A 23979-nucleotide genomic window follows, 5' to 3' on the forward strand; every position below is an offset into this window, starting at 1 on the left:
GTTTCAAAATTACCATGCCACAGACGTGGAAAGAACTGTTCATTTCATAAATCTATGTGCCAGATCTTTGCTTATGATGTTAGAAAACCCAGAAATGTTTTTTAAATGAAATTCAGACTGCAGGGAGTAGACTGAAAGTTACAGAAAGATCTACATCCACGAAAAGATGATGAAGATGACACTTCTAGATACTGTTTTATTCAAATTTCTAACTTCCTGTATGTTTTGTACTGGCACCTAATACTAGTAGCATCTCTCAAAAGACAAATAGCCCACAACTCAATATGGTTTTATATTTGAAAGCATTCTTGCAAATTCCTAGAGAAAAAGTGCTTGCATTGATACTAACAGATATGTACTTTGTGATAAATATTAAAAAAACACAGGTTCAATGACAATCCAATAAAAAACCTCAATTAGTTAATTTTAATATTAAAAACAGTACCAAAACATTATTTGTTAATAGCTTCTAATGAAAACAAGGCTAAAAAAAATCCCAGAAAATGTAAAACAGCTTTTACGATTCTCTAACTTAATAAAAGAAAAAGCCTGAGAAAATAGCTGGTTCTTATTCTGTGGCACAGAAACCCAAAGACGTCTGTAATAGCAAAAGAAAAAGTCAGATGCATATTCTATATTAGAGATGTGTCTGCTCTTGCTCTGATACAAAACTGACTACATTGAAAAAGAACACATGATAATCTTGTAGGCTGATAAAGAAAACTAGAATTATTCATCATCACCATCACCCAGTCACAGCTTTTTTGACTCTGTCTGAGTACAAGTTTAATTTAAAACTAAATCACATCTATCTATCTGGTAGGCTAGTTTTGTAACTCAGCATAATTTTACCAGTTAATGCATTCTTTTGAATCAGAGAAAAACGTACAAATTGGTATGAGAATAAATCAGGTTAGCAATAAAACAAATCGTTTTCTACAACCAGTTGTGACAAGCAAGATAAAAATAGGCAGCTAGCTTGGTCTGTTTATACATTTAATACCTTACAGAACTAGGTATGCATGTAACTTTTAGAGATGAGCCAGAAAACAAAGTTTCCCATAGACAGAATTAGGAAAAAAACCCCAAACAAAACATACAAGACCACAAAACATACCAAAACAAAAAAGACAGGATGCACAAAACTGACTCTACTGCAATAAGCAACTGAATTTTCGAAGTTGGGCCATTTAGAAAAGGATGCAATGAATGGCATTCAAAACCATCTGTCATTTTAAAAATCTCTGTCCTTACTTTAAAGGCCCAAATCTCAGTTAAGGATATCATCATAATAATGCAAAATATGAAGTTTTTTCAGAGCATACATAGGAAAGCTGTTATCTATGACTCTACTCACAAACTCAGGTAAAATGCAAAAACTGTAAAGTTGTTATAAATTGCCAGAAACCTTTTGCATTGTGTCAGAGAGAAGGCCATTCAACAAGAAAGAAATAAAGAACACACCTGTTTATCCATTTTTCATAAAGTTAGGTTGAAAAAACTGGCATTTCTTTTTATTCTATTCCACAGACAGACAAAATATCATTATATTTCTAGTTCTATAGTCTATGTGGCTTTTTACACAGTCATGCTTCAACAAGCAATGAAATTCAGAGTATGAACAGCAATTGCAGTAGAAAAAACAATCTCTCACCTTTCTTTTATAGAAACCTAGTGCATCTTTGTCTCAGATGCAGTATGCTTAATGTACATAAAGTAACTTCAATAAAAAACTTCAAAACTGGGGGTATATTAGTACTTCCAGCAAATGCAAATATTTAATAAAACAAACAACTGAAAACCATTCTTCAAACTTATCTTGCAAAATGAAATATTTGAGATAAATTAAAAATGTTTTAAACACTTAGTTTGATGAGCAATGGTTTGAATTCTGGAGGGTATACAAAAACTAGCCAAAGTTTCAGTTATGAAATAATTTTGTATTTGGGCATCTAAAATTCAGCACACACAGAGGTAAGGTGTGGTCAGTGATCATCACCTTCTTTCTGGGCTGAAATCTCCAGTGTATTTTCTGATATTTACAGCAATAGCTCAGATCTTTGTTTATCTTCTTTTAAATTCTTCAATGTAGAAATGAAGAGCATTTAACTGTTCTAGAAACATCAGATATTCCTTTTGTCCTTTTTCAATTCTGGTTCTTGCTATTCAAGGAGGCCAAGAAAACTTACGCACATAATTAAAATAAAATCCTGTCAACCCAAGCTAAAAACTACTGAAATACCAAATCTGATCAAGCTGCCAGAGTCACTGTTCTTCACATTGACATTTCTCCTGTCACATAACAACAGAGTTAGTTTCAAAGCTGCACAGTACTAGCTTTAGCTCTACTCACAGTGACAGAAAAATAATGTGACAGCCCCAAAGAAAGCAATGAAGGTCTGAAACTAAGCAAAATTATTCCATGTGCAGTGTGACCTTTTCTTTACCAAGATACATAGAACCTTGCTTAATAAGCTTAAGAGTGGTGGTGGCTGAAGGTAGGGACAGAGAGAAACAAGGGCTATTGTCAAATCCATTTTTTCCTGTCTGCTAAAAATAGTCAAAGACCTTGCCCACCCAATAAGGAAAGGAAATATTTGACAGAGCAAGTGGCTGATATGGTGACTGATGCAGAAATAATTACCCTTAGGACCTCCTAAATGAAAGGAGAAGATGGAAGGGAAAAAATGAGAATAGATGAAACTTATCTGCACATAAAGCAGAAGAAGAACAAAAGTTAGACTTATTTAACCACCTGTTAAGAAAAAGATAATTAAAAACTGTGCAAATCTAGACTTAGTAGAGATACACCAACATCGACATACTCTTTGTCTGCAAGTTTACTTCAGAAAATTGACTGCAACTGATGAGACCTGAAGGTTCTGGATAGAAACAATCAACTCAAGAATTATATGTAGGGGTAAAAAAAAAAAAGAATTTCATAGACTATTCTTCCCCCAATTGCAACAGCATTTTTTAAAAATCAGTGATCAGCAATATTTCATTAAAAAAACCCCACATGAGAAGGAGGGGGAAAAAAGTACTGAAGTTGCATCACTGTCTCTGGGCATAAATCTTTAATACATTTTCACTGATTGTAAATATAAGATTGAGAACTATCTTTCACCTACTAGGGGAGAGATATTAATCAGCAAACCAACCACTGCAATAGGTTACTCTTCAGAACTGAGGGTGGTGGGAGAAGGAAAGCCACTACAACCTAGGCATGTATGTAAGACACTCAGGAATGCAAATGCAACTTGCACATAAATCAAAACAGTAACAAAAAACCACAGAAGTAATTGTGATTGTCAAACTGAACTCTTGCAAAATACAGTCCAAGGAACTTTTCTCCTGTATCATTCATTCTGTGTTGAAAAAGGAAATGGCTACTTAAAAGCAAGTATAAAAAACCTTCACTTCCTCTTGCACAGAATATGTATCTTATCCACAGGAGATTTCTATGGTTCTCTTCAGTTGTCATAACATGAATTAATTTGCCTAAATGATTTGCTGCAATTTTATCCACTCTTTTTACCCTATGGACTCAAGTACTGTTGCAAATACCTCCCTTCAAAATCTTGAAAAGAAAAAGAGGGGTGTGGAATGCACCATGAGAATCCTTCGTGAGTAGTCCAATTTTTCCACACTTTGATAGAGATTACCATAATGATCCCATACATTGCTTTCTGGTGAATTACCACAATTCTGTTCAGAACAAAACACAGCTGTACATCTTCACATGGCAGTGCAAAATATGAATCTTTGAAGAACACAGTGAGAACAAGAGCAGCGTGTGCTTTATAAAACATGCTGCAAAATAAATAACATTGTACAGAAAAAAACACCTTCAAATTAAAATCAAAAAGACATTTAAAATTTGGACATTCTTCATTACAGAAAGAACCTTGTACATAGAGACCATTATCTATCAAAAAAGCTCCATCTGTGTATAATTATTTCTGGTAAATGATATTAAGCATCATTAAAGTGAGGATGTGAAAGAAGACAGAGAGCTCAAGCTGTAAATAAATCTCTCTACTGTATTTCACTTAAAAACACCACATCAGGAAGTCATAAAGAGGGTTTTTTTATAGGTAATATTTTCAAATGCTCTGCAGGCTGTGCTGCCTAATATCCATCACGTTCAGTGCATGTTCACAGGCTTGCAGCAATTCAGGACGAAGGACACTATTTAATTTCACTCTCATCCCTGTAATCACCTTCTCACTTACCAAGTCCTTTCCACCCACAAGAGATATACTTTGTTGTAATGCAATTAAATTTCTACCTGAACAAATTTTCAGAAAACCTGACCCAGTAAGCATTAGAGGAGCACCCAGTAACACTAAATAGTAGATCCTGGCCAGTAAGCCTGTGAAGGCCAAATGTGTTGCTGAAGCATAATGTGTTTTCCTGAATTCTCCAGGAAGGTTGTTTTAAGGTCTTGTTTTTCTGGCAGGCTACAGGCTTCCCCTGAAGAAACACTGGACAGAAGGAAGAGATGAAGGGTGGTCAGCAGCAACTGTGTATGTGAAGGAGAGACAAGTTACATGGCAAGTTTAGTCTTAACTAGAAGAAGTACTATCAGATCATTCACATTTGAACGTTGTTGTATCTCTGACAATATTCTCAAAGAGAAAACAATATCTCAGTTTAAAAATTTTACTTTAGTTAGTCTAATAAACTACTGCAATCCCAAAATCATATTTTATGCTTTGTCCACAGTCAATCTGCATAAGTAAAAGCTCTTCAGACCTGTAAAGAGAATAAATACTTTGGCAATTCAGCAAAATCATCCCATGCAAATAGTTAACACAACTGAAAGCAAGTATATTGAAGATTTTTTAGTCCTAGTGCTTTGTCAGCATTGTTATTTCCAGCAGTTGTCTCAATGTTGAAGAACCAGAGTCACTTTTGCAAATTTCCTACTGAAAACCCAGCATTTTTTTGCAATGTGTATATCTATTTACTGGCCACAACCTAAAGTATACTCAGCTCAAGAGGGTTTCTCTCCATAGAGCACTTTCTAAAATAAAGCTACAATTGAAGGAAAATGAAACTACAAACTACACATTGAAGCTTAGGTTGTAGAATGCAGATTTTAAAACTCAATATACCAGATACAGGATGAACTTATATAAAGGTTTCGAATAATTTAAAAGACAATTTTGTCTCACTGTGTTTACTAATTTTTACCATCCTAACTTACCTTTGGGGAGAATTTTTGCCTGACAGTTCAATATAAAAGAAAGATGGGTTGTGAAAGAATAGATGAATTACCACATAAAACAAGCTTTATGCAAGCAGCATCTCAGACAAACATGCGTTACAGCCAGTGTTATGTGCAACTGCAGTAATTAAAAACCAACATGTTTGAAAGTCAAATTTCACAAGACACTGGTGTTTACGCTAGAATATATATATGATTTTACCAGCAACGTGAGGAGTTTCTCAAAATTAAATTGTATATGGCAGTTCAAATGGCCATAAAATTAGTTAAAAACCTCTATGATTAGTTTGTTCTTTGGTTAAAGTCATCAGTGTCTATTTTGTGAATAGCATCTAACCTTTTCCTTCGCCCCAAAAGTCAGGCTGTTTACTTCCAAAGGGAGTCAGTGAAACCCAAACCTGAGAACAAAGCAAAATGTTTATGCCTCCTTCGCTTTCACTTAGGAGTCATGCACTTACATTCCTCTTTGCTCGGTGAAGTTACATTCAGTTCTGTCAAAAGCTGCTGGTTGGAATTAGCGGCCTGCGTGGTTAGAGAGGTATTGCTGTTGTCACTGTTCGTTTCTCCAGAGAACAAATCTGACTGGTTGTTGCTTGTGCTGGGAGTAGAGTCATCGTCTGGCTGTTTCTTCTGGAAATCTATCAAAACCAAGATTTCATATGTCATCCCACTTGCTCAATCTAATAATCAAATTTTACGTGAAAGAACCCCCCCCCGAACATAACAAAAATAACCCCAAAACACTGCCAGAGGTATAATCATTCTGATAATTTGTGTATCTCATACAACACAAAGGGCAGTCTTTAAGTTTGTACTTCAGATATAAACCAGCTTAGAAGTTACTTGCTGAAGAAAACAGCTTCAGAACTACACAAACGTCTTGTTTCCCCAGCCTTTCAAAAGTACTCAAAGTTACCACAGCACACAGTATCATTTTTAAAAGGATTCACACAAAGCATGTACAGAAGCATAAAGGAGCAAACATCCAGTGAAGGAAGAATCAAGGCATGTAATACAGCACTAAGGAAATGTTACACTTCTCACTGCCATTACATAAAATCCCACCAGGAACGGTTCTGGCGAAGTCAGTGTAGACAGCTATAGTTCCAGGTTAGCATGAGGGAGCTGGTGAGGGATTGTCTTTGCATCATTGGTTTGATGGGGATTTGGGGGTAATGTGTGTCTGTCACACGTGTGTTGGGGTGTTTCCTCCTTCCTCCGCTCACTCCAACATTGGTATTAAAAGCTGCTCATTGGTCTATGAGCAGAGAATCAGGTATAGAAAATAAATGACTAAAATACATTAAAGCAATGTAATAATGATTTGGTTTCAAAGTTTTCCTTTTTTTCTGTTGGTCAGTAAGTGCTAAGTCACAGTGGTCTCCAAACTGCTCCCATAGTCCAAATTCGATGTCTTTGACAGATACCATGCTCAGGCCCACCTTGCCTCCAAAGCGGATTCAGGTTTGAGGGGAAATATTTTCAAGGGGAAATATTTTCAAGTGTGAATCCCCCACTGAAAGCTTTTTCTCAAACCCACAGTCTTAATACCTGATTGATCATAGCATAAGTCTCAGTTCCTACCACCTACACTACTGGATTTCAGTCTGGCACACTCTGCCTCCGGAGAGCAGCCCTCTCAGCCAAGAGGATTTTGGTTTGTTTAACATCCAGTTTTCTCCCAATGCAAAGGCATCTCTTCCTTGTAAAGAAACAGCTGAAGTGCATCACCTCTTAGTATTCCAAAATACTTTTTTTGTAAATGACATATAAAGGTAAAACTTATTCAATACCCAAATAAATAAATCAATCAGTATTTTATTGCTCATTATTATATCATGGCAGAGAGAAAAACAGAGCAATCCATAAATATTTGCAGATGATGATGTGTTAGAAACACAGGTTGCCAACATGATTCACTGGGATTGGGAAGCATTACAGCCAAACAGTCCCTAAATGCCGATTTAGGATTTAAGTGATTTGCCAGAAAAAATAAGCTATAATTTCTGCTGTGGAAGAGTCAGCCAGAAGTCCAGATTGGAGAGGAAGAAGCTCAAAGCCAGGGAGGTGGAGAAGGAGAAGAAGAAAGAGAAGGAGGAGGAGGAGGAGGAGGAAGCAAGTGGCAGGCAGGATATCATCCACCTTCACAATCCAGTTCTGAAAAACCAGTGGGATGCTTTTTGTCAGGGACAAGTTACTGGACCCAGAAAGATGTCCTACTTGGGGCTCACTAGTTATCAACAAAATTTCACCCAAATTTGGCTCATAGACATTATCTGTGTGTTTGTGCAATCAAGAAAGCTTCAAACACTTGAGATTCTGCACCAGCCACAGTCAGGCAGCTGCAGCAGTTGTAGGAGTTCAAAGCTGTCATACAGCAGCAAATCCACCATGGCTGTGAAATGCTCTTTGCCTCCATGAACCCACGACTTCGTATTCAGAACAACATTTACTCAGACTGCAAATCAATTAACTTTCAAAAAAGTCTTAGCCTGCTCAGTTGTGTGGAACCCGAGAATATCTCGTCCTCCTTTTTAACCATGTTTCCACCCCACGTTTCCACCACAGACAAGAGTACTTGAGGAAAGTGTTGAGACTGATGATCCCAAGTGCCCTGAAACACACGAACTGTGACTGAAGCTGTACCGTTCAAACTACAGCAAATCATTAACAGCTGCTTTCATAATGGGGTGTCAACAGCAACACAGCACCTGTTCGGTAATAGAGGTTATATGAGCTGCATTATATTTGTTCTGTGTATTCTGGAGGGCATTTGGCTTCTGTCAAGCAGGACTCTCCTTAGCACAAATAACTTGCAGATCACCTTGCTCTCCCCGCAAGCACAATAAAAGCTGGCAACAGTTACAGGAGAGTTGTGTCTGAATAAATCCAGTTAAGCCTTGACTGCTTAACAAATAAAACAAAACAAAAATACACACGATACAGGCAAAAACCTTGGCAAGTTTTGAAAGGTAAGCTTTATGCTGATTAAAATCAGAACGTAGTTCTGTTGACAGAACAATGACCTCTCCTAATAATCTCAACACGGAAAAAACAGAACAAGAGTTGGCAAGACATTATTCAACATTTCCAAAAGTTCCTATTTAATTGGAGAGGCATGCAAAACACTTTAATTTAAATAATTTTTTTCCTTCATTTTTACTGAGACTTCCAATCTGCTAGCAAATTCTATGCAAAAATGCACAGGATGGACCAAAAATCCACCAAATCCACATCACCCTTTCCCAGTTAATGAAACACATCTTTGCAACTTTTGACAGAAACTTCAATTGCTACACAGGTTTAGTGGAAGCAAACTTTCTCCACTTGTCAGAAAAGATGTTTTCTCTTTCTTCTCAACACTGTCTCCTTTTCCAAAGTGCCTTCAGGTTTGGGGGTTTTTTTGTTGGTTTTTTTTGGTCATTGTGATGGATTTTTTTGTTAAAGGGCAAGATATCCTGTTGTTAGTTTTATGGGGGAGTCAGCCTCAAAATAAGACACGAAAATTAGCCATTTCCTGCATGGGGGAATAACAGAAGGAAAGATCTATCAATAAAATGCATGAAATTCATTCAGTAAACTATTACTGGATGTCAGAGAAGCTGCTAGTAGTAAGTAGCAACACTGCCAGTCTTCTAGTTCCGTAATCCTTTTTCTTTGTTGAGTTTAAGGGTTGCACCCAACATCTCAACAAGCTGAGCAGGAGCAGAAAATTTTATGCACTGGATGTCAGTAGTGTAATTTTTGTTTTGTTGCTTAGGACTTCTTTGTAAACAAAACAATGACTATGTGCATATGCTGACGTGATGCAAATATTTCATATTCTATATATACAATGAATTGAAATAGCTTAGACTAAAAGAAAGGCAAGAAGCCGCATTTGTTTCCATATTTCAGGTGAGAAGTTCTTTTGCAGGATAATCTTTTGCCCATTTATATTAATAAAATAACATTGATAATGAAGGCCACTGCCTTTACAGCTTCCAATTCTAACCCATAAAACCAGCATCTTCTGCACAGCACTCAAACTTGCCAGTTCATTTGTCCATTTACTGTGGCCAGGTTAGGGTGATCAATCAGAAAGAGCCGCACCATGTTTATTTCACCCATTACCTCAAGATCAAACAAATATCTAGAACATCCAACCACTTCCATCACCTAAAATACCTGATTCTGTGACACAAAAAATCAGACAATTACAGTACTTAGCTTACTTTAGCCATCAATGTCCAACAAAATACCTAAGAAAATCTTGAGTCCCCAACTTTTCCTTAACTCTAAGGACTCTGTGATCAAGCAAGAAACGACTCTTCAGCTTCTGGTAACTTCCATGATTACAGTCAGTTGAAACTTGAGGTGAAGGCAAATATGAACAGTATCAGCATGTCATAAAGCATTTTCTTTTGAAAAAGACAGGCATGACAAAGCATTACATGAAATTAATACTAAGTCAGACAGTTTCCTCATTTGCTCTCATGCTATGGTATAAGACATTACAGCATCTCTAAAATTCCCAAAGAGTCTTAAGCTCTCCTTTTGAGTTATTTTAAGGGTCTAAGTTACAAACGCTTCCTATTCTCTAGCCTATAACAGATGTTTTCATTAATAAGAAATGGGTTCATTCAAATAAATTATAGATGTTGGAAGAAGTGTCAGAGTAAACAGAGAGGAGAAAATTAGAGTCTTTAAAGTAATTATTTTGACTGATAGGCAATATTACACACTTCTTTATTCTTCAGTCCTACAGTTCCCTTAACTTAGCAGTGTGAACTAGCAAAAAGGTTATTTGGAGAGTGCTTTCTTCTTACACTGCATTAGATTTGCAATCTGCACATTTTCTATTACTGGAGCACCTTGTTCTCTTACAGAGCAAAAATTAATGTGTTAGCATAACATCAAATGTCTACTAGTCCATGAGTATCCCAATGTACACAACACACTTTACCTTACTCTAGTCTACTCAGAAAACAGTTCCATACTTAAAAGAAACAGCATTTTGAGGGTACTCTTTGGGAAGTAACACAAATGTTATGACATTGAAACCACTACTGTGAAATCTTTGAGTTATTGCATCACTTTATTTTTTTTTTTCCATCACGTGTCTGGAAAAACTGCTCATATGTGACCATGGAATAGTACTGAAAGTCCTGAAGATTTTATTTATTTATTGAGGACTCTTCATTGACTTGTGGTTCATAGCTTACTGAAGGTATTTCAAGTGTCATTCATATATAACTACTTTTTGCATAATAAATTAAGGTGAAATGGATAAAACCTTCACTTTCAGTAAGTACTTGAATGCAATCTAAAGCTCCAATAATGGACTGGCAATAACACTCATCTTGGGAAGAGAAGTTTTAGTTTTTTTCTTTTTAAATAACACACAGACAGAAAGATGCATTAGCCCAATTGCAGATGATCACAGATATCCTGCTATTAGAGGAATACACTGCAAAACATGCACAAGCACTGCCATTAGAAGATGCCAAAGAAAGTCATAAAAAGGAATCAGAGGTATGTACTAATTCTACTAAATTATATTTATAAATATATAAATAAAATATATTAGACTGGAGAGTACAAAATAACAATTGCAGTATATTCTTATATGAGCTATCAGCAGATCTCATCGCTTTCAGAGTTAAGCGCAAAGTACAGAGAGAATTAACAAGCAGCAAAAATATTAGAAAGGTGATTTTCCATAAGACTGAACTTTATTTAGAATTACAAGCACATGTGGAACAGGAAAGCCATTCAGCTCTTAGGGGTTTTATTCATAAATAAAACATTTTCTTTTTTTTTTTCTTTTAGCTTTTGTTCTTCATGAAGAAAAGCTGAAGTGAGTTCTTCATGCTTAGTTATCGTTTATGATTGCTATACTTTTTAAAATGGCAAGACAGTATTAATAAGAGTTTCAAATAATACTAAGCTTTCCATGTCGCATATATTGAGTTTTACATTTATATTTTATTTTCTTTCCAAATAAGCAGGAAAGTACTAAAAAAAGGGTAAAATTAAAAAGATGCATCTGCAAGGGTAGTAAACAGACAGTGAGAGAATGTACCTGCAACTACATGTATTTATCACTCTGGAATTAGGATCAAGTTACATAAGACCACCTTACTTGTAAAATTACTGGGATGTATAAATATTTTGGGGGATTAGTTTGGTGTTATGTTGTGGAGGTGTTTGTTTGTTTTGGGTTTTTGGGGGGGTGGGGGCCTCTCCCCAGGAAGTCTGTTAATATTGTGTTTTGAGCAGTTTTTCTCTCAAAAAAAGACACTCTTTGCTTAAAGATGACATTCCATAATAGTCCTTCTTTCTCTTGGCTCGATAAAATGATTCATCCCTAAAGCGACACAGAAAGTTCAAGATCTGACTACAGATTCTGCCTATTATTTAGCAAGAAAATTCATGAATAACTAATAAACAAAGACTAGGAAGACAACAATCATAACAATGTTACAGATGACCTTCAACTTAAGATCGGGGTCATTAATATACATGCACACCTTTTTAAGAAAGGAAAATGCAGTTTTGTCTAAAAGAATCTACAGTAACTGTATTAACCAGGCTTTGCCATTTTTACAGTATATGATCCCACTATTTCCAAAGCAGTTGTGAAATCCTAAATTGATGAAAAAGGAATTTCATTATCATCTAGAAAGTATCCCCTGAGAGCAGCTTCCCCAAAGAACAAACACTCCTTGCTCTGCCTGATAATAACAATTTGCTTACTGTATCTATTTCAGTACAGACCAGGAACAAGGTCACTTAAAACTTCTGGACCCTTATGTCACATTTCCCATTGCTACTTAAATTAGCAAGTTTACATTATTTCAAGTAAAATTTTTTTATTCTGTAAAACTCAGTAACATAAAAAAGAATAAATATTATTGATTGTCATCACAGGATCTAAAATGCTGAAGCTATGAGGATCAAACTTCTATATTAACAATCCACTTAAAATTTCCTCTAACAGAACCCTTCTGGTCCTCAGCATTAATACTTTTAATTCATTACAGAGCCATACAGTGAGAAAGCAGTACATGAAGGCACTATTACACTGCAAAATCTAAAACCATACAGCACCTGCATCTGATAAAACTAGAAAATGAAAACTTAATACCCAACAAATTGAGACTGTATGGATTCTTGAATCTGTATCAAATGACACTGGTAATAGTCTAATACAAAGGGAAATTATGAAATTTAAATAACTAGACAAAGCCACTACTCCATTGTGATTGCAAGAAATATTTTATTTTTCATGACATGTACAGTGGGTATTCATTAGGAAGGACATATATCAAAACAGACTACTAGTAAGACACCGAGTGGGCAGCTTGCCAAGGACTCTTACATGCTGCCACTGAAAAGATGGCAATGACAACGATTTTACCAACTCCAAGAAACAAGACAAGAAACTCTGACACTTAACCGCCAGGAAAAGTAAAATGCTGCAGCCATTTGAAGGATCCATTTGGCACTTAAGAAGAACAAACATTTAACATGCTCTGAGGGTAATACAACAGTGGTAATATAATAGAATTAAATATATGAACATTTTAAAAAAGTACCTGGGGGAAACATCTAAGCAGCTGTGACCTATAGAATTTATTCTCAAAGACTACTTGGAAAACGTGCGACATGAGCATTTTACAATAGATAAGTCTAGAAAATACTCAAAAGTGTAAGCTTAAAACTAACTAAGAGCAGCACAAAACCTACCAAAAATGGAGCTCTGTTGTTCCCCTAAACTTTTGTATCTTTATCATTAGAATTCTTTCAGTACTAGTATCCCTTTATAAAACTAAACAGATTACTAAATTTCCCATTGCAAGCTAAATTCAGTGATGATACATCAAAATCTATGCTCCTAAAGAGGGAGAGGCATTCATTCTGCTTAGAAGAAACTGGTCAATGAACTCAAACTCTGCAACAGCAGGGAGTTCTACGAAGTAAACTAACGAAATGAACTTCTCAGGGTGTGTTTGTAATAAATCAGAGATCTTGAAAATGGGATTGGTAACTGACAGAAATACAGTTTAATTACCACTGATATTATTCTGGACACTTCATTCACAAGGCACATAGGAACTATTGTTTTAATAAAAGAAATGCTTCAATTAGCTTTTCTTGTACTGGAGCTATCTTTCAAGTTGCCTTATCATGCCCTTTCCAATACCTAGAGAGAACCCTCCAATTTCAAAACAGATGTCTATAACTTTTTAATTAATTCCTCCAATCTAATTTATGTGGTTTCAATTAAAGTGAACGTTTGCCTCATTTTCTGTCAATAATAGTCACATTTATGGTTCAAGTATTCCCCAATATTTGAATACACCATAAATTCTCAGGATTTTCTCAAGGGATAAAAGGCCTCTACAGTAAATGAAACCTTTCTAGCAGTAACCCACTGATCAGTTCCCTCATCTTCAGTTAAGGCACCTTAATAACTACCAATACCAAAACTCTCAGAACATCCCTCAGAATTACTCATTTATCAGATTCAGACTCCTCTGAATATCCCAGAGGAAGAAGTAAAGACTGTTCTGGAAGCGAAGGGAGAGCAGGCACTCATTTCCTGGCCTCACTTCCCCAGAGCCAACCAAACCCTTTGAAATGTGTGTCTGTGAGGAAGATTTAGTATTTTACCATTGTTTCGGTTTTACCACCAAAGCAATGAATGGTGAGGTGAAGTATAAGGGGTGATGATCTTCCCACTCCTCTCAACCTTACTGCAATCTGATGCTTCTTCTTGTAACAAACATCTGCCTTTCACATGCAGTAGCCAGAGAAAAGTATGGAGAGGAAACTCCAAGTCTGACAGTCCTCAGTTGTTGGGGCAACAACTTTGCAATGGGTGGAGTTTATGTAAGCAGTTTGTGACTTCAATAATCTGCAATAATATGAAAAAACCTGAGGTAATTTTAATCACAAAAACGAGAAAGCTCACTGAAATCTCATCTGATACCTTTGTGCCTTAGCTTCAAGCTCCACAGTTTACTAACTTTCCAAAGGAGTCCAGAAGCTTAAGGGAATAGCTATAGTCTCCCGTTTACCATTCCCTCCATCCTATTCTATAATCACACAGAAATGCCAAAAAAAAAAGAAAAAAAAAAGGCAAGAGTTCAAGGAACAAGGAAAGAAAAGTTTATCTAAGTTTATGAATCAAAAAGCTCAAACACTGCAAACTCTCACTGCAAACTACCATGTTACATTACATTTTGACTACGGAACACCGTGGCTCAGAAACCAAGCCCAAACTTAAGCATACCATGCTTATTTTCAGCAAACTTTAAATATTTATTTCTTTTCCAGTCCTTTAGGAACAAAAACATGATTATGCGCAGACTTCAAATAAATGCCTACATAAAATAAACATTGCTTAGGCCTGTGAGCAACAAAACATGCTGGAGTTTTGAGTTAATAAAAATGTCTTTATTTCTTATTAAAATTGTCTTCTAGAAGAAGGCATTAGGTATGTTGAATTCAAGTCAATGACAGCATCCATTGTTATTATTAGCCAATTAGTCTCAAAGAAAATAGCTGGATCGCATCTCAGCATTTGGAATCAGTACAAAATTGCTGCAAAAATAAGTCATCTATTGAGTTAATATCTGAAATTCATGGATTTTTAAAATTTTTTTTCTTAAAAATGCTGACTATTTAAATATTGATGCTTCTTTTAATGCAAAGAAATCAGGAAAGTGTAGAAGAGGAAAAGGAATGGAAAAAACTTCTCTCCTCAGAATGATACATTCCTGTCCCCCCAGTGGAAACGACAGATACATACACTTCTCCTTAATTCACTTATTTTTATACAGCAAACACATGTGAACTTAAAACACCTCTTATGATGATGAAATGATCCTTCTGGAGGATCATTGCTGAAATTGCCTAAAACACCTACTCTTGTCTATGTCTTTATTTCCATAATAAGACAAAGTGCAATAAGAAAGAGGCACATATCATATCCATGATTTGTGATTTGATGTGGTCTCACTTCTTGTGCTCCCACTTGTAAGTTAAAGTAGCCTTTCACCAGTGGTGTTTCCAGAGCTCTGGTTTGTAAATGGTTGTTATTCGGCATAATAGATGTGGAATCCTTTAAATGGGAATCTTCAGTAGCAAAGCATAAAACTGCAAATCAGATCACCGATGGGCTGACTTGGAACATTTATTAAATGCTGGTAACATTGGGATCCTGCACATAAAAGCAGCTTTTGTAGCCAGTCCTCCACGTTCAAAGTTTTGTTCTTATGAGTTTACCAGCATCACTGTCATGGAATTAGGACTTCTACTCATGGAAGGGCCCCAGCTTTTTTGCTTCTCATCTAGAGCCTTAGAGAAGATTTAAAAGGTTTCACAGGTTCTACTATTAATGACATACAAAAAAAGTAAAAATTGTTTTGAGTGTTTAGCCTAGACAGCTGGGATAAGAGCAGTTTTCACTATGCTGTGAAAGAACAGAAAAAGTCACTATAAAATGCTTACTAAACAGAAAGAAAAACAAGGATGAAAAATATTATTCTCACACATTCAGCTAGTTTAATACACTTCCTGAAGTTTAATGGCCAAGAAAAGCAAGGAACTAAAATATGCCTTCAAGAAGCATTTGAAAGCATTCTTTCAAGCATTCTGTGTTATGTCTAAACAGAGCTAGAAATAACAATTCTACAGTCTCTTTGGGGGCTCACAGGCCATTGATTAATAGATTGAACCCATCCCTGAAAAGTACAGAAAAAATCTTAGAAATTATCTATTTCTTGGCATTAATACACTACAAAATAAACAGTTAACAACAAACTTTCTCTTGCAGCTGGGGTGGCTAACTGTGTTTCAAGTACAAGTTTCAAGTAATTACAGAAATTACTTTGGAAACTAACTGAGGACTGGCACATAAAATTCAGATCAAACAGCTAAATATGAATAAACTAAAAGATTAATTAAATTTTCCGAAAGAGCCAAATGATTGCTAGAAGCTATTAGCTGTTTCACGCACGCTGTTCTGATTACCTGCTTAAAGTACCAACATCCTTTAGAGCCTATCCTTACAGCCCAGTAAAAATGGCAAAATGCAACTGGATCCCAGCAGCAAGAGGGGAGGGTGGGAGAAAACAATAATTAATTGACAAACTCAGAATAAAGTGGGTCAAGCAGCCCAACCCTCCCCCATCATATTCAGAGCTGCAGTGGCAGGCAACCATATACACAATTCAATTATCTTTTAAAGAAGTTCTACTAGCTCTTCAGTAGCAGTCTGAGAGGCATTCCTCACCACGAAGTTTCCAGCTCAGTGCGTGACAGAGTAGACTAAACAACGTAATGTCTACCAGCAGAGGGAGGTGTTCCATTAGGTTGCATTTTCCAAAAACTTCCTTCCCTGCACATTGATTTCTATTCTAATCATTTTCACTAGGGAAAAAGCTTCCTTCTTGCTGTAAAGACACTCTGAAGAGTCTCTTGCTATGTATATACATTTTAGACTAGTTACTGCTATGGCAAATTTGATTATCTATTTAACAGAAGCAACTTGGTAACTAATCCATAATTTCCATCTCAAACAATCAACAAAACCCCTGCCCTTTATCCTCTTTCTGACCCATAACACAAAGACAATAGAAATGCTCATCTTCCATATGACTGGGGACTGTTACAGAATTTTTTCCAAAACAGAAACAACTACTACTGTCTTCAGTGGGAAGAAGACAAAGGAAAAAAAAAAAAAAAGAAATGTGAAGTGGCACCACCTGCTATCTTCCACAGGATCAGTTCAGCACATTATCAAATCTGAAACATAAATTTTAAGTTAAATAGGAGAAAAAGAGACATAGTTGCAGAAACAAGACATGTAATTTCATCTTTGGTAAATTCTGCTGCATAAATCTGTGAGAACAACCAGTAGTACAGTTTCCTAATAGACAAAGGAAGTGGTACCAACAATGTCTAATTTAATTTTGGCACAAGTTTGAATGGACAGAAATAGACATCTCTGGAAGAAGAAGATTCAGAGTGCTTACACGAGGAAAAAAACTACTGCTATACACAGGACCTAAACCACTCTCTTGAAATACTCACTTCTGTTGACTACAGCGGTCAACTCAGTTACACATGGAAAAAAAAAATTATCTCCCAACCCAGCCATCTTGCTTTACAATGGTTTCAGCTATTCTGTATAAGTAATAAAACCAAACCCCTTGCGTTTGGAGGGGAAAAAAAAAAAAAGGAGTTATTTCTTTCTCACAGAGCTGAACAGCTAATATCTGAGAGACTCAAACCAACAGAAAATAGAAATGCAGATGAAAAACAGAGAATTAGGTTTTCCTGTGTGTATCCCTTCAAATATAGGGTAGAACAACTCCAGTATTCACAAAAAGAAACCTGTCATCCACTGCATTGGCTATTTCTAATTAGATGGTAACTTTTATCAGGAGAACATCCAACATTAAATCTGATCTTGCTGGAGAAGCAGAAATATATCTAGGAAAAAAAAGGTGAGTAAATTTTTCCCTATGAAATGGATTTTGCTTGGAAACAGTGACAGTAAATCTAACATGTAATACTCCCTGGCTGATTTTCCACTGTTCTTCCTCATCTAAAATGCTGTAAGGTAACATTTCAATGCTGCCTAATTGTCTGTACATTAAAATATCTCTGAGGCAAACAACTTCAGGAGTTACTCTTCTGAAGGATAGATTTTATTCTCATCATCATATAGTCAGACCATAGTGACAGATATAACACCAGACACATTTTTATACCTATATATAAAATAAATTTCAACAAAAGAAATACACTTAGCACGGGTAAAAATGTGAGAAAAAGGAATTTTTTTTCTACATGGGACAGGAACAATGGAACCATTGATTTTATTCATACTATGTAGAAACACTACTTAGATGCACAAAAAAAGATGTTTTATATGTTTATTTAAATAAAAAATGGACTGCACTAGATATTCCAGAAGTCAACTTCAGGGAACATTTGTCTTCCTATTAGTTGTCCAAGGTTTCTGTAAACTTTAATACCTTAAGATTCACAGCAAATAACAGTGGCAGTTCAACTGAAAACAGAAGTAAAATGAAGGGATTTCAGGTGATCACATAAAACCACAGCCTAACATTTGAATTTTTCTTCTCCTAGAACTGAATTCCAAGCTGAAGCATGTTTTCTCCAAGACTTTTAATCAAGAAATTAATTTGTAGACCTGCATGCTGACTGCACTGATATTCCACAGGAACTCAAAGTCTGAATCTCGCATCTTGTTTCATAAAGGCAAGTCATCTGCAAATCTCCTACACTTGATTTCACAGACTCAAGAGAGCTGCTGGTTATGCCCTATCTTCTTCCTGCCAAATTCAGCAATGACTAAGAACGCATTAGCACTACAAACACCCTGATATGAAACCCATATATTCAATTCCATCAACATACTCCCTTGCTAATTAATTTGGGACCTCTGCAACACACTGTGGGACTTCAATTTACAATCTTCTCCAGTTCCCAGTTCAGAACATAAATCCTGACTGCAACACTGGCCTGGTTTCTTGCTTATTCCTTCATTTCCAAGTTCCCCAGGCTATATTAGAATATGTCAGCTGCATCTGAGATAAACAGTGTGATTACAGAAGCTCAACTTTCAATTACAAGATTTCAGGACCTCATATTTAATTTAAGGAAGAACACTCATTTTTACGTTTTGCAGACATTTACACTAACAGCTTTGCCTAGTCTGTCCTGAGTTGAATTCTGCTGTATTAAATTACCACCAGAGTTCTGGTTGTGATGCTACTTGAATTAGTAGATCTAAATTTGCACATTTAAAAGAATTTTTTAAAAACAGACAAAAAAATTAGTAGCCCAAAAGAGACCACGGTGGCAGAGGTGACACATGAAATCCAAGCCTCTGTAGTGTGTTCAACTGGATTATCTCAAAGTGCTTTACACTGAACTGCACAACATTTAAAGTGAAAAATGCCCCATGCTATATAACTGAAGCTTAAGTTTCCGCTTACTGTCAAGCAATCTTTTCAGTATTATCAAATATACTTTCAGTGTTGCTGGTTATATTCTCATAACCACTTTGTAAGGGTATCCAACTGCCTCCAGAGATAGGGAGAAGCTGTGTACGGAGAAAAACTAAGCCACTTGCCCAATTTCATGCTGGAGCTGTATGACAAATTCAGGAAACCTACATTCATTTCAAATTTAGGAAGGGTTTTTTGGTGAGTATTTTTAGAAATTTTGAGAACAGTTTGCCCTATTTGCTTGGTCTGGCACCTTGGTCACTACTGATGACAGGGTGGTGGCTAGTCATACCTTTGGCTGGCCCTGTACAGGCACTCTTTTATTCAATTTCATGAATTATTTAGGCATTGCTCACTTGTGCACAGGAAACAGTTTGAAGAGAGCAAGCAACACCATAACAAGAATGGAGCTGAGGAAAGAATAACAGAAATCAGCAAAGAAAGAATATAGTTAGGATTAAACTGTGTGAAGAACTCAAGGCCATAAAATCAAGTAATGTGAAAATTCTGAAATTAGCCATTTTGCGTGCGATTTATAAGGTTTGCCACTTATACCTTGCTTAATCAACCCTTCTAGACAAACAAACCTGTTTTTAAAAATTACTTCTGAAAGAGAGCTCACACACTCCTTCTGAAAAGAAACAGCACTTATAACACCTTTATAAACGCTATACAATATTTATAAAGCATGTTATGTTGCGAACAGCAAAGTGACTAGCATAACTTTAAATAAAGTAATGACATGGCTGACAGCAAGGGCTTTTCAGTCCCTGACTTTTGCTCTCCTTTTCCTGAGGCCCCTGAAACAGCTTATTATAATGCATAGAGAAATTACCACTGTCTGATTCTAGAGCTTCTTTCTCTTATTCTTGCTCATCAAACCTGAAATCTCTTGCCTGCTCCACACTCCCTCAAAAACCATAGTTTCAGAAACATGAATCTTATGTTCTCTGGTCAATTTAAAGATGATTTACTCAGTCAGTATTTCCCATCAAACTTGCTTTACAAGAAAACTACACAATGATATTGATTTGCAATGCCATGAGAATAACTGTATCAGTCTGAAAATCTGCAGCAGTCCCTTATGTTGGAGACATGGCACTAATCTTTAGTATTTTCAGAATAGCTTTCAAATCAAAATTATGTAGCAGGAAAGTAATGACTTTTTAGAAAGTGTTACAGTCACAAAGACTGCTAGGAACAGGCTTGTCTGTCAAACTCATTGCAATGCTGGATTCTGGAGCTTGAGGCAGACATCAGCCAGTGGAGAGTGGTAATTGTACATGTCCATGAATGATCTGTTGCCAGATTCCAAACAAAAGACTCATGTTTATGATTTTCTGCATTAGCTGCCTTCCATTCTTTCAGTGCCGTAAAAGGTATTTATTTTAGCAATACATTCTTCTTTTCAACACTTATTTTTAGGGAGCAGTATTGGATGTTATACTGATGGACTCTTCCTGCAATTTTTTCCCCTCCTTTTTGATAAAATCCCCAAGCAAATGATGTCTTAAAGACATACAAAAAAGGGAAGCTAAAGCTATTATTGGCCATATTTGCATTGTCTTCTCACTTGTGCATAATTCTACTTCCTTTTTCTTTAGTCATTTTCTTACTTCTGTTATCAAGCACAAGGAAAAAAAATATGGCTAGAAGCAAGTAAGAGCAACATTATTGCTAACCTGCAGAGTTAGCAAAGCACGCTAACACTAGGCAAGTGCAAAGCAGTCCCAACGCAGCTGACTCCTGTCAAAAGCAGAGCATGCCAACAGTATCACGTTCAGGAAGATCTGGAAGTTCGGGAAAGGTACAGAGGTATCATCCTCCTGCTATTCATACTTTCTTTAGGGAAACAAATCTTGGCCTGCTATTCTGATGCTGAGAAAGTAGAGTTTCTATTATCTTCTTTACTTGTTCTATGACAGTGCACTGAAAGGCTTTCATCAAATCTCATGTGGTGCATGTGGTGAAGAACAGAAAGCTGAAGCTTTCCACCTGGATGCCTGATTAGTACTCAAATATCTTCAAAGACATCTGCTTTTAAAAATAGAAGTTGGTAGCACAGCCTCTTTATGTTAATACAAAATTACTGTCTAATTAAAGTTCAAATGAAACTGATCCAAAACTGCCAAGCTACAACTTTTCTGCAGATTTTTGTCTTGCTTATGAAGGTTTACAATTTTTCACAAAGGGAAAACAAACTCTCTATTGCATGTTATGTCATGGATCTATCATTGATGCCTACAATTCCTGATGTCCTCAGGACCTACACTTGCCCAGTTTACCAGAAGTAGTCAGAAGTGGAAAGTCCACAGCTAGAAATTTCTGAAATTTTTAAACAGACTTTTATGACTTTTTTAGGCAAAACCCAACATCTAGTCTGTATTCAGCTGCAAACAACAGATTTCTGGAACTACTATCTAAGCTAAAGAACTAGACCTCACATCAGAAAAGTGAAGAACACTAGAATATAAATGTATCCAACTAAGAAGAGTGGCTATTTTTTGAAAATGTCCAGCATATAAAACAATAACTTACGAGGTTTGTATAAAAACACACCAGACAGATGAATAATTGAAGTGATCAGAAGTCTGCAGATGCAAATGAAAAAGCAGCCGATAACAAAATAGAACCACTTCACATATTTTATCCAACTAAAATTGTATGTGCAACCAAAAGATATTTATTTGAGATTCTATTCAGCAACTAAATATAATGAGAGAAAAGAGAATAAACAGAGAGTAATTAGCTATACCATGAGAGAAAAGATGCTCTGTAGGTATCACGCACCTGAAAGAAATTGTATCAGAGAATAAAAAACAGAATGAGCCTCAGAATGAAGCACTGCAATAACAGCATGCAATTTATGTACTGCTTTTATTAAAAAAAAATAATAATTTGTCATCTTTAAGAAATCACTCAGTCCTAGGTTAATTAAGATACAAAATTATTGGAAAAATAAATACATGCACCAAGTACACACTAAATGATTTTAAAAAGTAATTTAGTTTGGTTAGTTCACTTTATAACAAAATATATCAACAAATCTACCTCATATTTAATGATGTTTATGCATGTCTGCTGCTCTCCTAAAAATTATTTGTCAAGAAAAATTTTTGTGAAGAAATCCAGTAGGTCCATTATCATTTACGTTGTCCCTGCAGTGACTTTGAGCAGGCTGGGACCCATTTCCTTGACTAAACCCTACCACACAGTCTCCCTTTTCAAATGCAAATAGTGCATGAGAGCACAACTATTTAATTCACTCATTTAATCCTCTTAATACTTTAAATACGCCAGAATTTGGTCACAATAAAGAAAGATTTTCTCTTGTGGCATAGTATTACCTTTATCTACTGCATTTTAGTATCTATTTTTCATGCTCATTCACACTAATTAGGACTTTAGTGAGCAAGAAGGTAACAATTACTGTGTTCTCTAGCCAGTATAACGTTGCTGCTTCTAATCAACATGTTGTAAAAAGACAAGACAAAGAAAATGACAAAAAACCCCTGAAAACCCAAAACCATCAAGTTATTTTAATCGAGTACCATGACAGGCAGTTACTATCAGAGACTGTGATACACAATATACTGCCAAGCCATATTCTTAGTAAATACATGAGCTAGAAATACAAGAGATGCTACTCTGCCATTTTTAAAATACAAGTTCATAGTCAAATTCAGAACTCAAATTTTCTCTGAAAGTGAAAAGAAGCAAGAGCAAGGAGGAAGTGCAAAAGAGTGGCAACTTGCGTTTGGCTTCAGAAACTTCTAGTACTTGAATCATTTTTGCTGTCTTCATGACATCTTACTTTTGGCAATTAAGAAAACTTCCCCTCCAGTATCTTATACTGATTGCATGGTCTCCACTAAGAGCAGTCTTTTTAATAAATATTACAAAGGCAGACAGCTGTGAAGAATGTTTTTCTTCAAAACCTCACTTCGATTTTCTGTGGCTTCACCCGATATTGCATAAATTGAGTTAGCTACAGAATTCTACCAGGATTTTAATCCTTTACATGTTCATTGATACTTTGTATCAGATGTCTTGAATTTGAGATCAACTTAACTATTCAGAACACCTTTTGTTGTTTAAATTTAACACAGCTCTAAAATGTTCACAGCACTTGGTGAGTTATTGTCTAATGAAAAAAGGAGGAAAGGGGCAAAAAGCAATTTGGGAAACACACAAGTATTGTGATTCTACTAATAAAGTTCTCAGAACCAGCAAGTTACTGATCATGTCTGACACTCGATGTCAATACTTTAAGATCTGACCATCAATTTCCAAGTCATAATCAGTAAATACATTGATCTGTATCAGACACGAGTTAAACATTCATCAGATTTCAGGTACAAGCATCTAACGAAAGAAAGGCTTAACTTGAATTAGTATCTTTTCAATATGGAACAAGTCCTTGTACTTGTGAAGTAGCTTGCTTCCCAGGGCTAGAGTCTCAAAGATCTTTGATTAACATATTTGTGATTTGATGGTTGGCTATTTCTACGTAAGTGTTAAAATCTTAATTCCTCTTGCTCAAAGCTTCCAGAGTTCAGAAGTTCCCTCAAGCCCCAATGAAATTCTGAACATAAAGTGTAACCTACACATAGCTGAATACACAGTGACCCTCAGTTTACAGGGCCAACGGTAACGGTCTTGAATAAAGGAAAACACTAAAACTTTTTCCTGCCTGTTGAGACAGTTTACTAC

General features: G+C 35.9%; 1 protein-coding gene across 2 annotated transcripts in view; it reads right to left on the bottom strand.

Annotated features, from left to right (window-relative positions):
- Nucleotides 1-23979, bottom strand: part of ZFAND3 (zinc finger AN1-type containing 3) — a 136758-nt gene that overhangs the window by 44040 nt on the left and 68739 nt on the right. For both annotated transcript variants that reach the window (XM_027641725.1, XM_027641726.1), the window contains exon 4: nt 5692-5871. In XM_027641725.1, coding sequence (XP_027497526.1) covers nt 5692-5871 — 180 coding nt within the window. The remainder of the gene's footprint in view (nt 1-5691; nt 5872-23979) is intronic.

Source organism: Corapipo altera, unplaced genomic scaffold (assembly GCF_003945725.1).
Source record: "Corapipo altera isolate COAL_440 unplaced genomic scaffold, ASM394572v1 48b, whole genome shotgun sequence".
In the NCBI taxonomy this organism is placed as follows: domain Eukaryota; kingdom Metazoa; phylum Chordata; class Aves; order Passeriformes; family Pipridae; genus Corapipo; species Corapipo altera.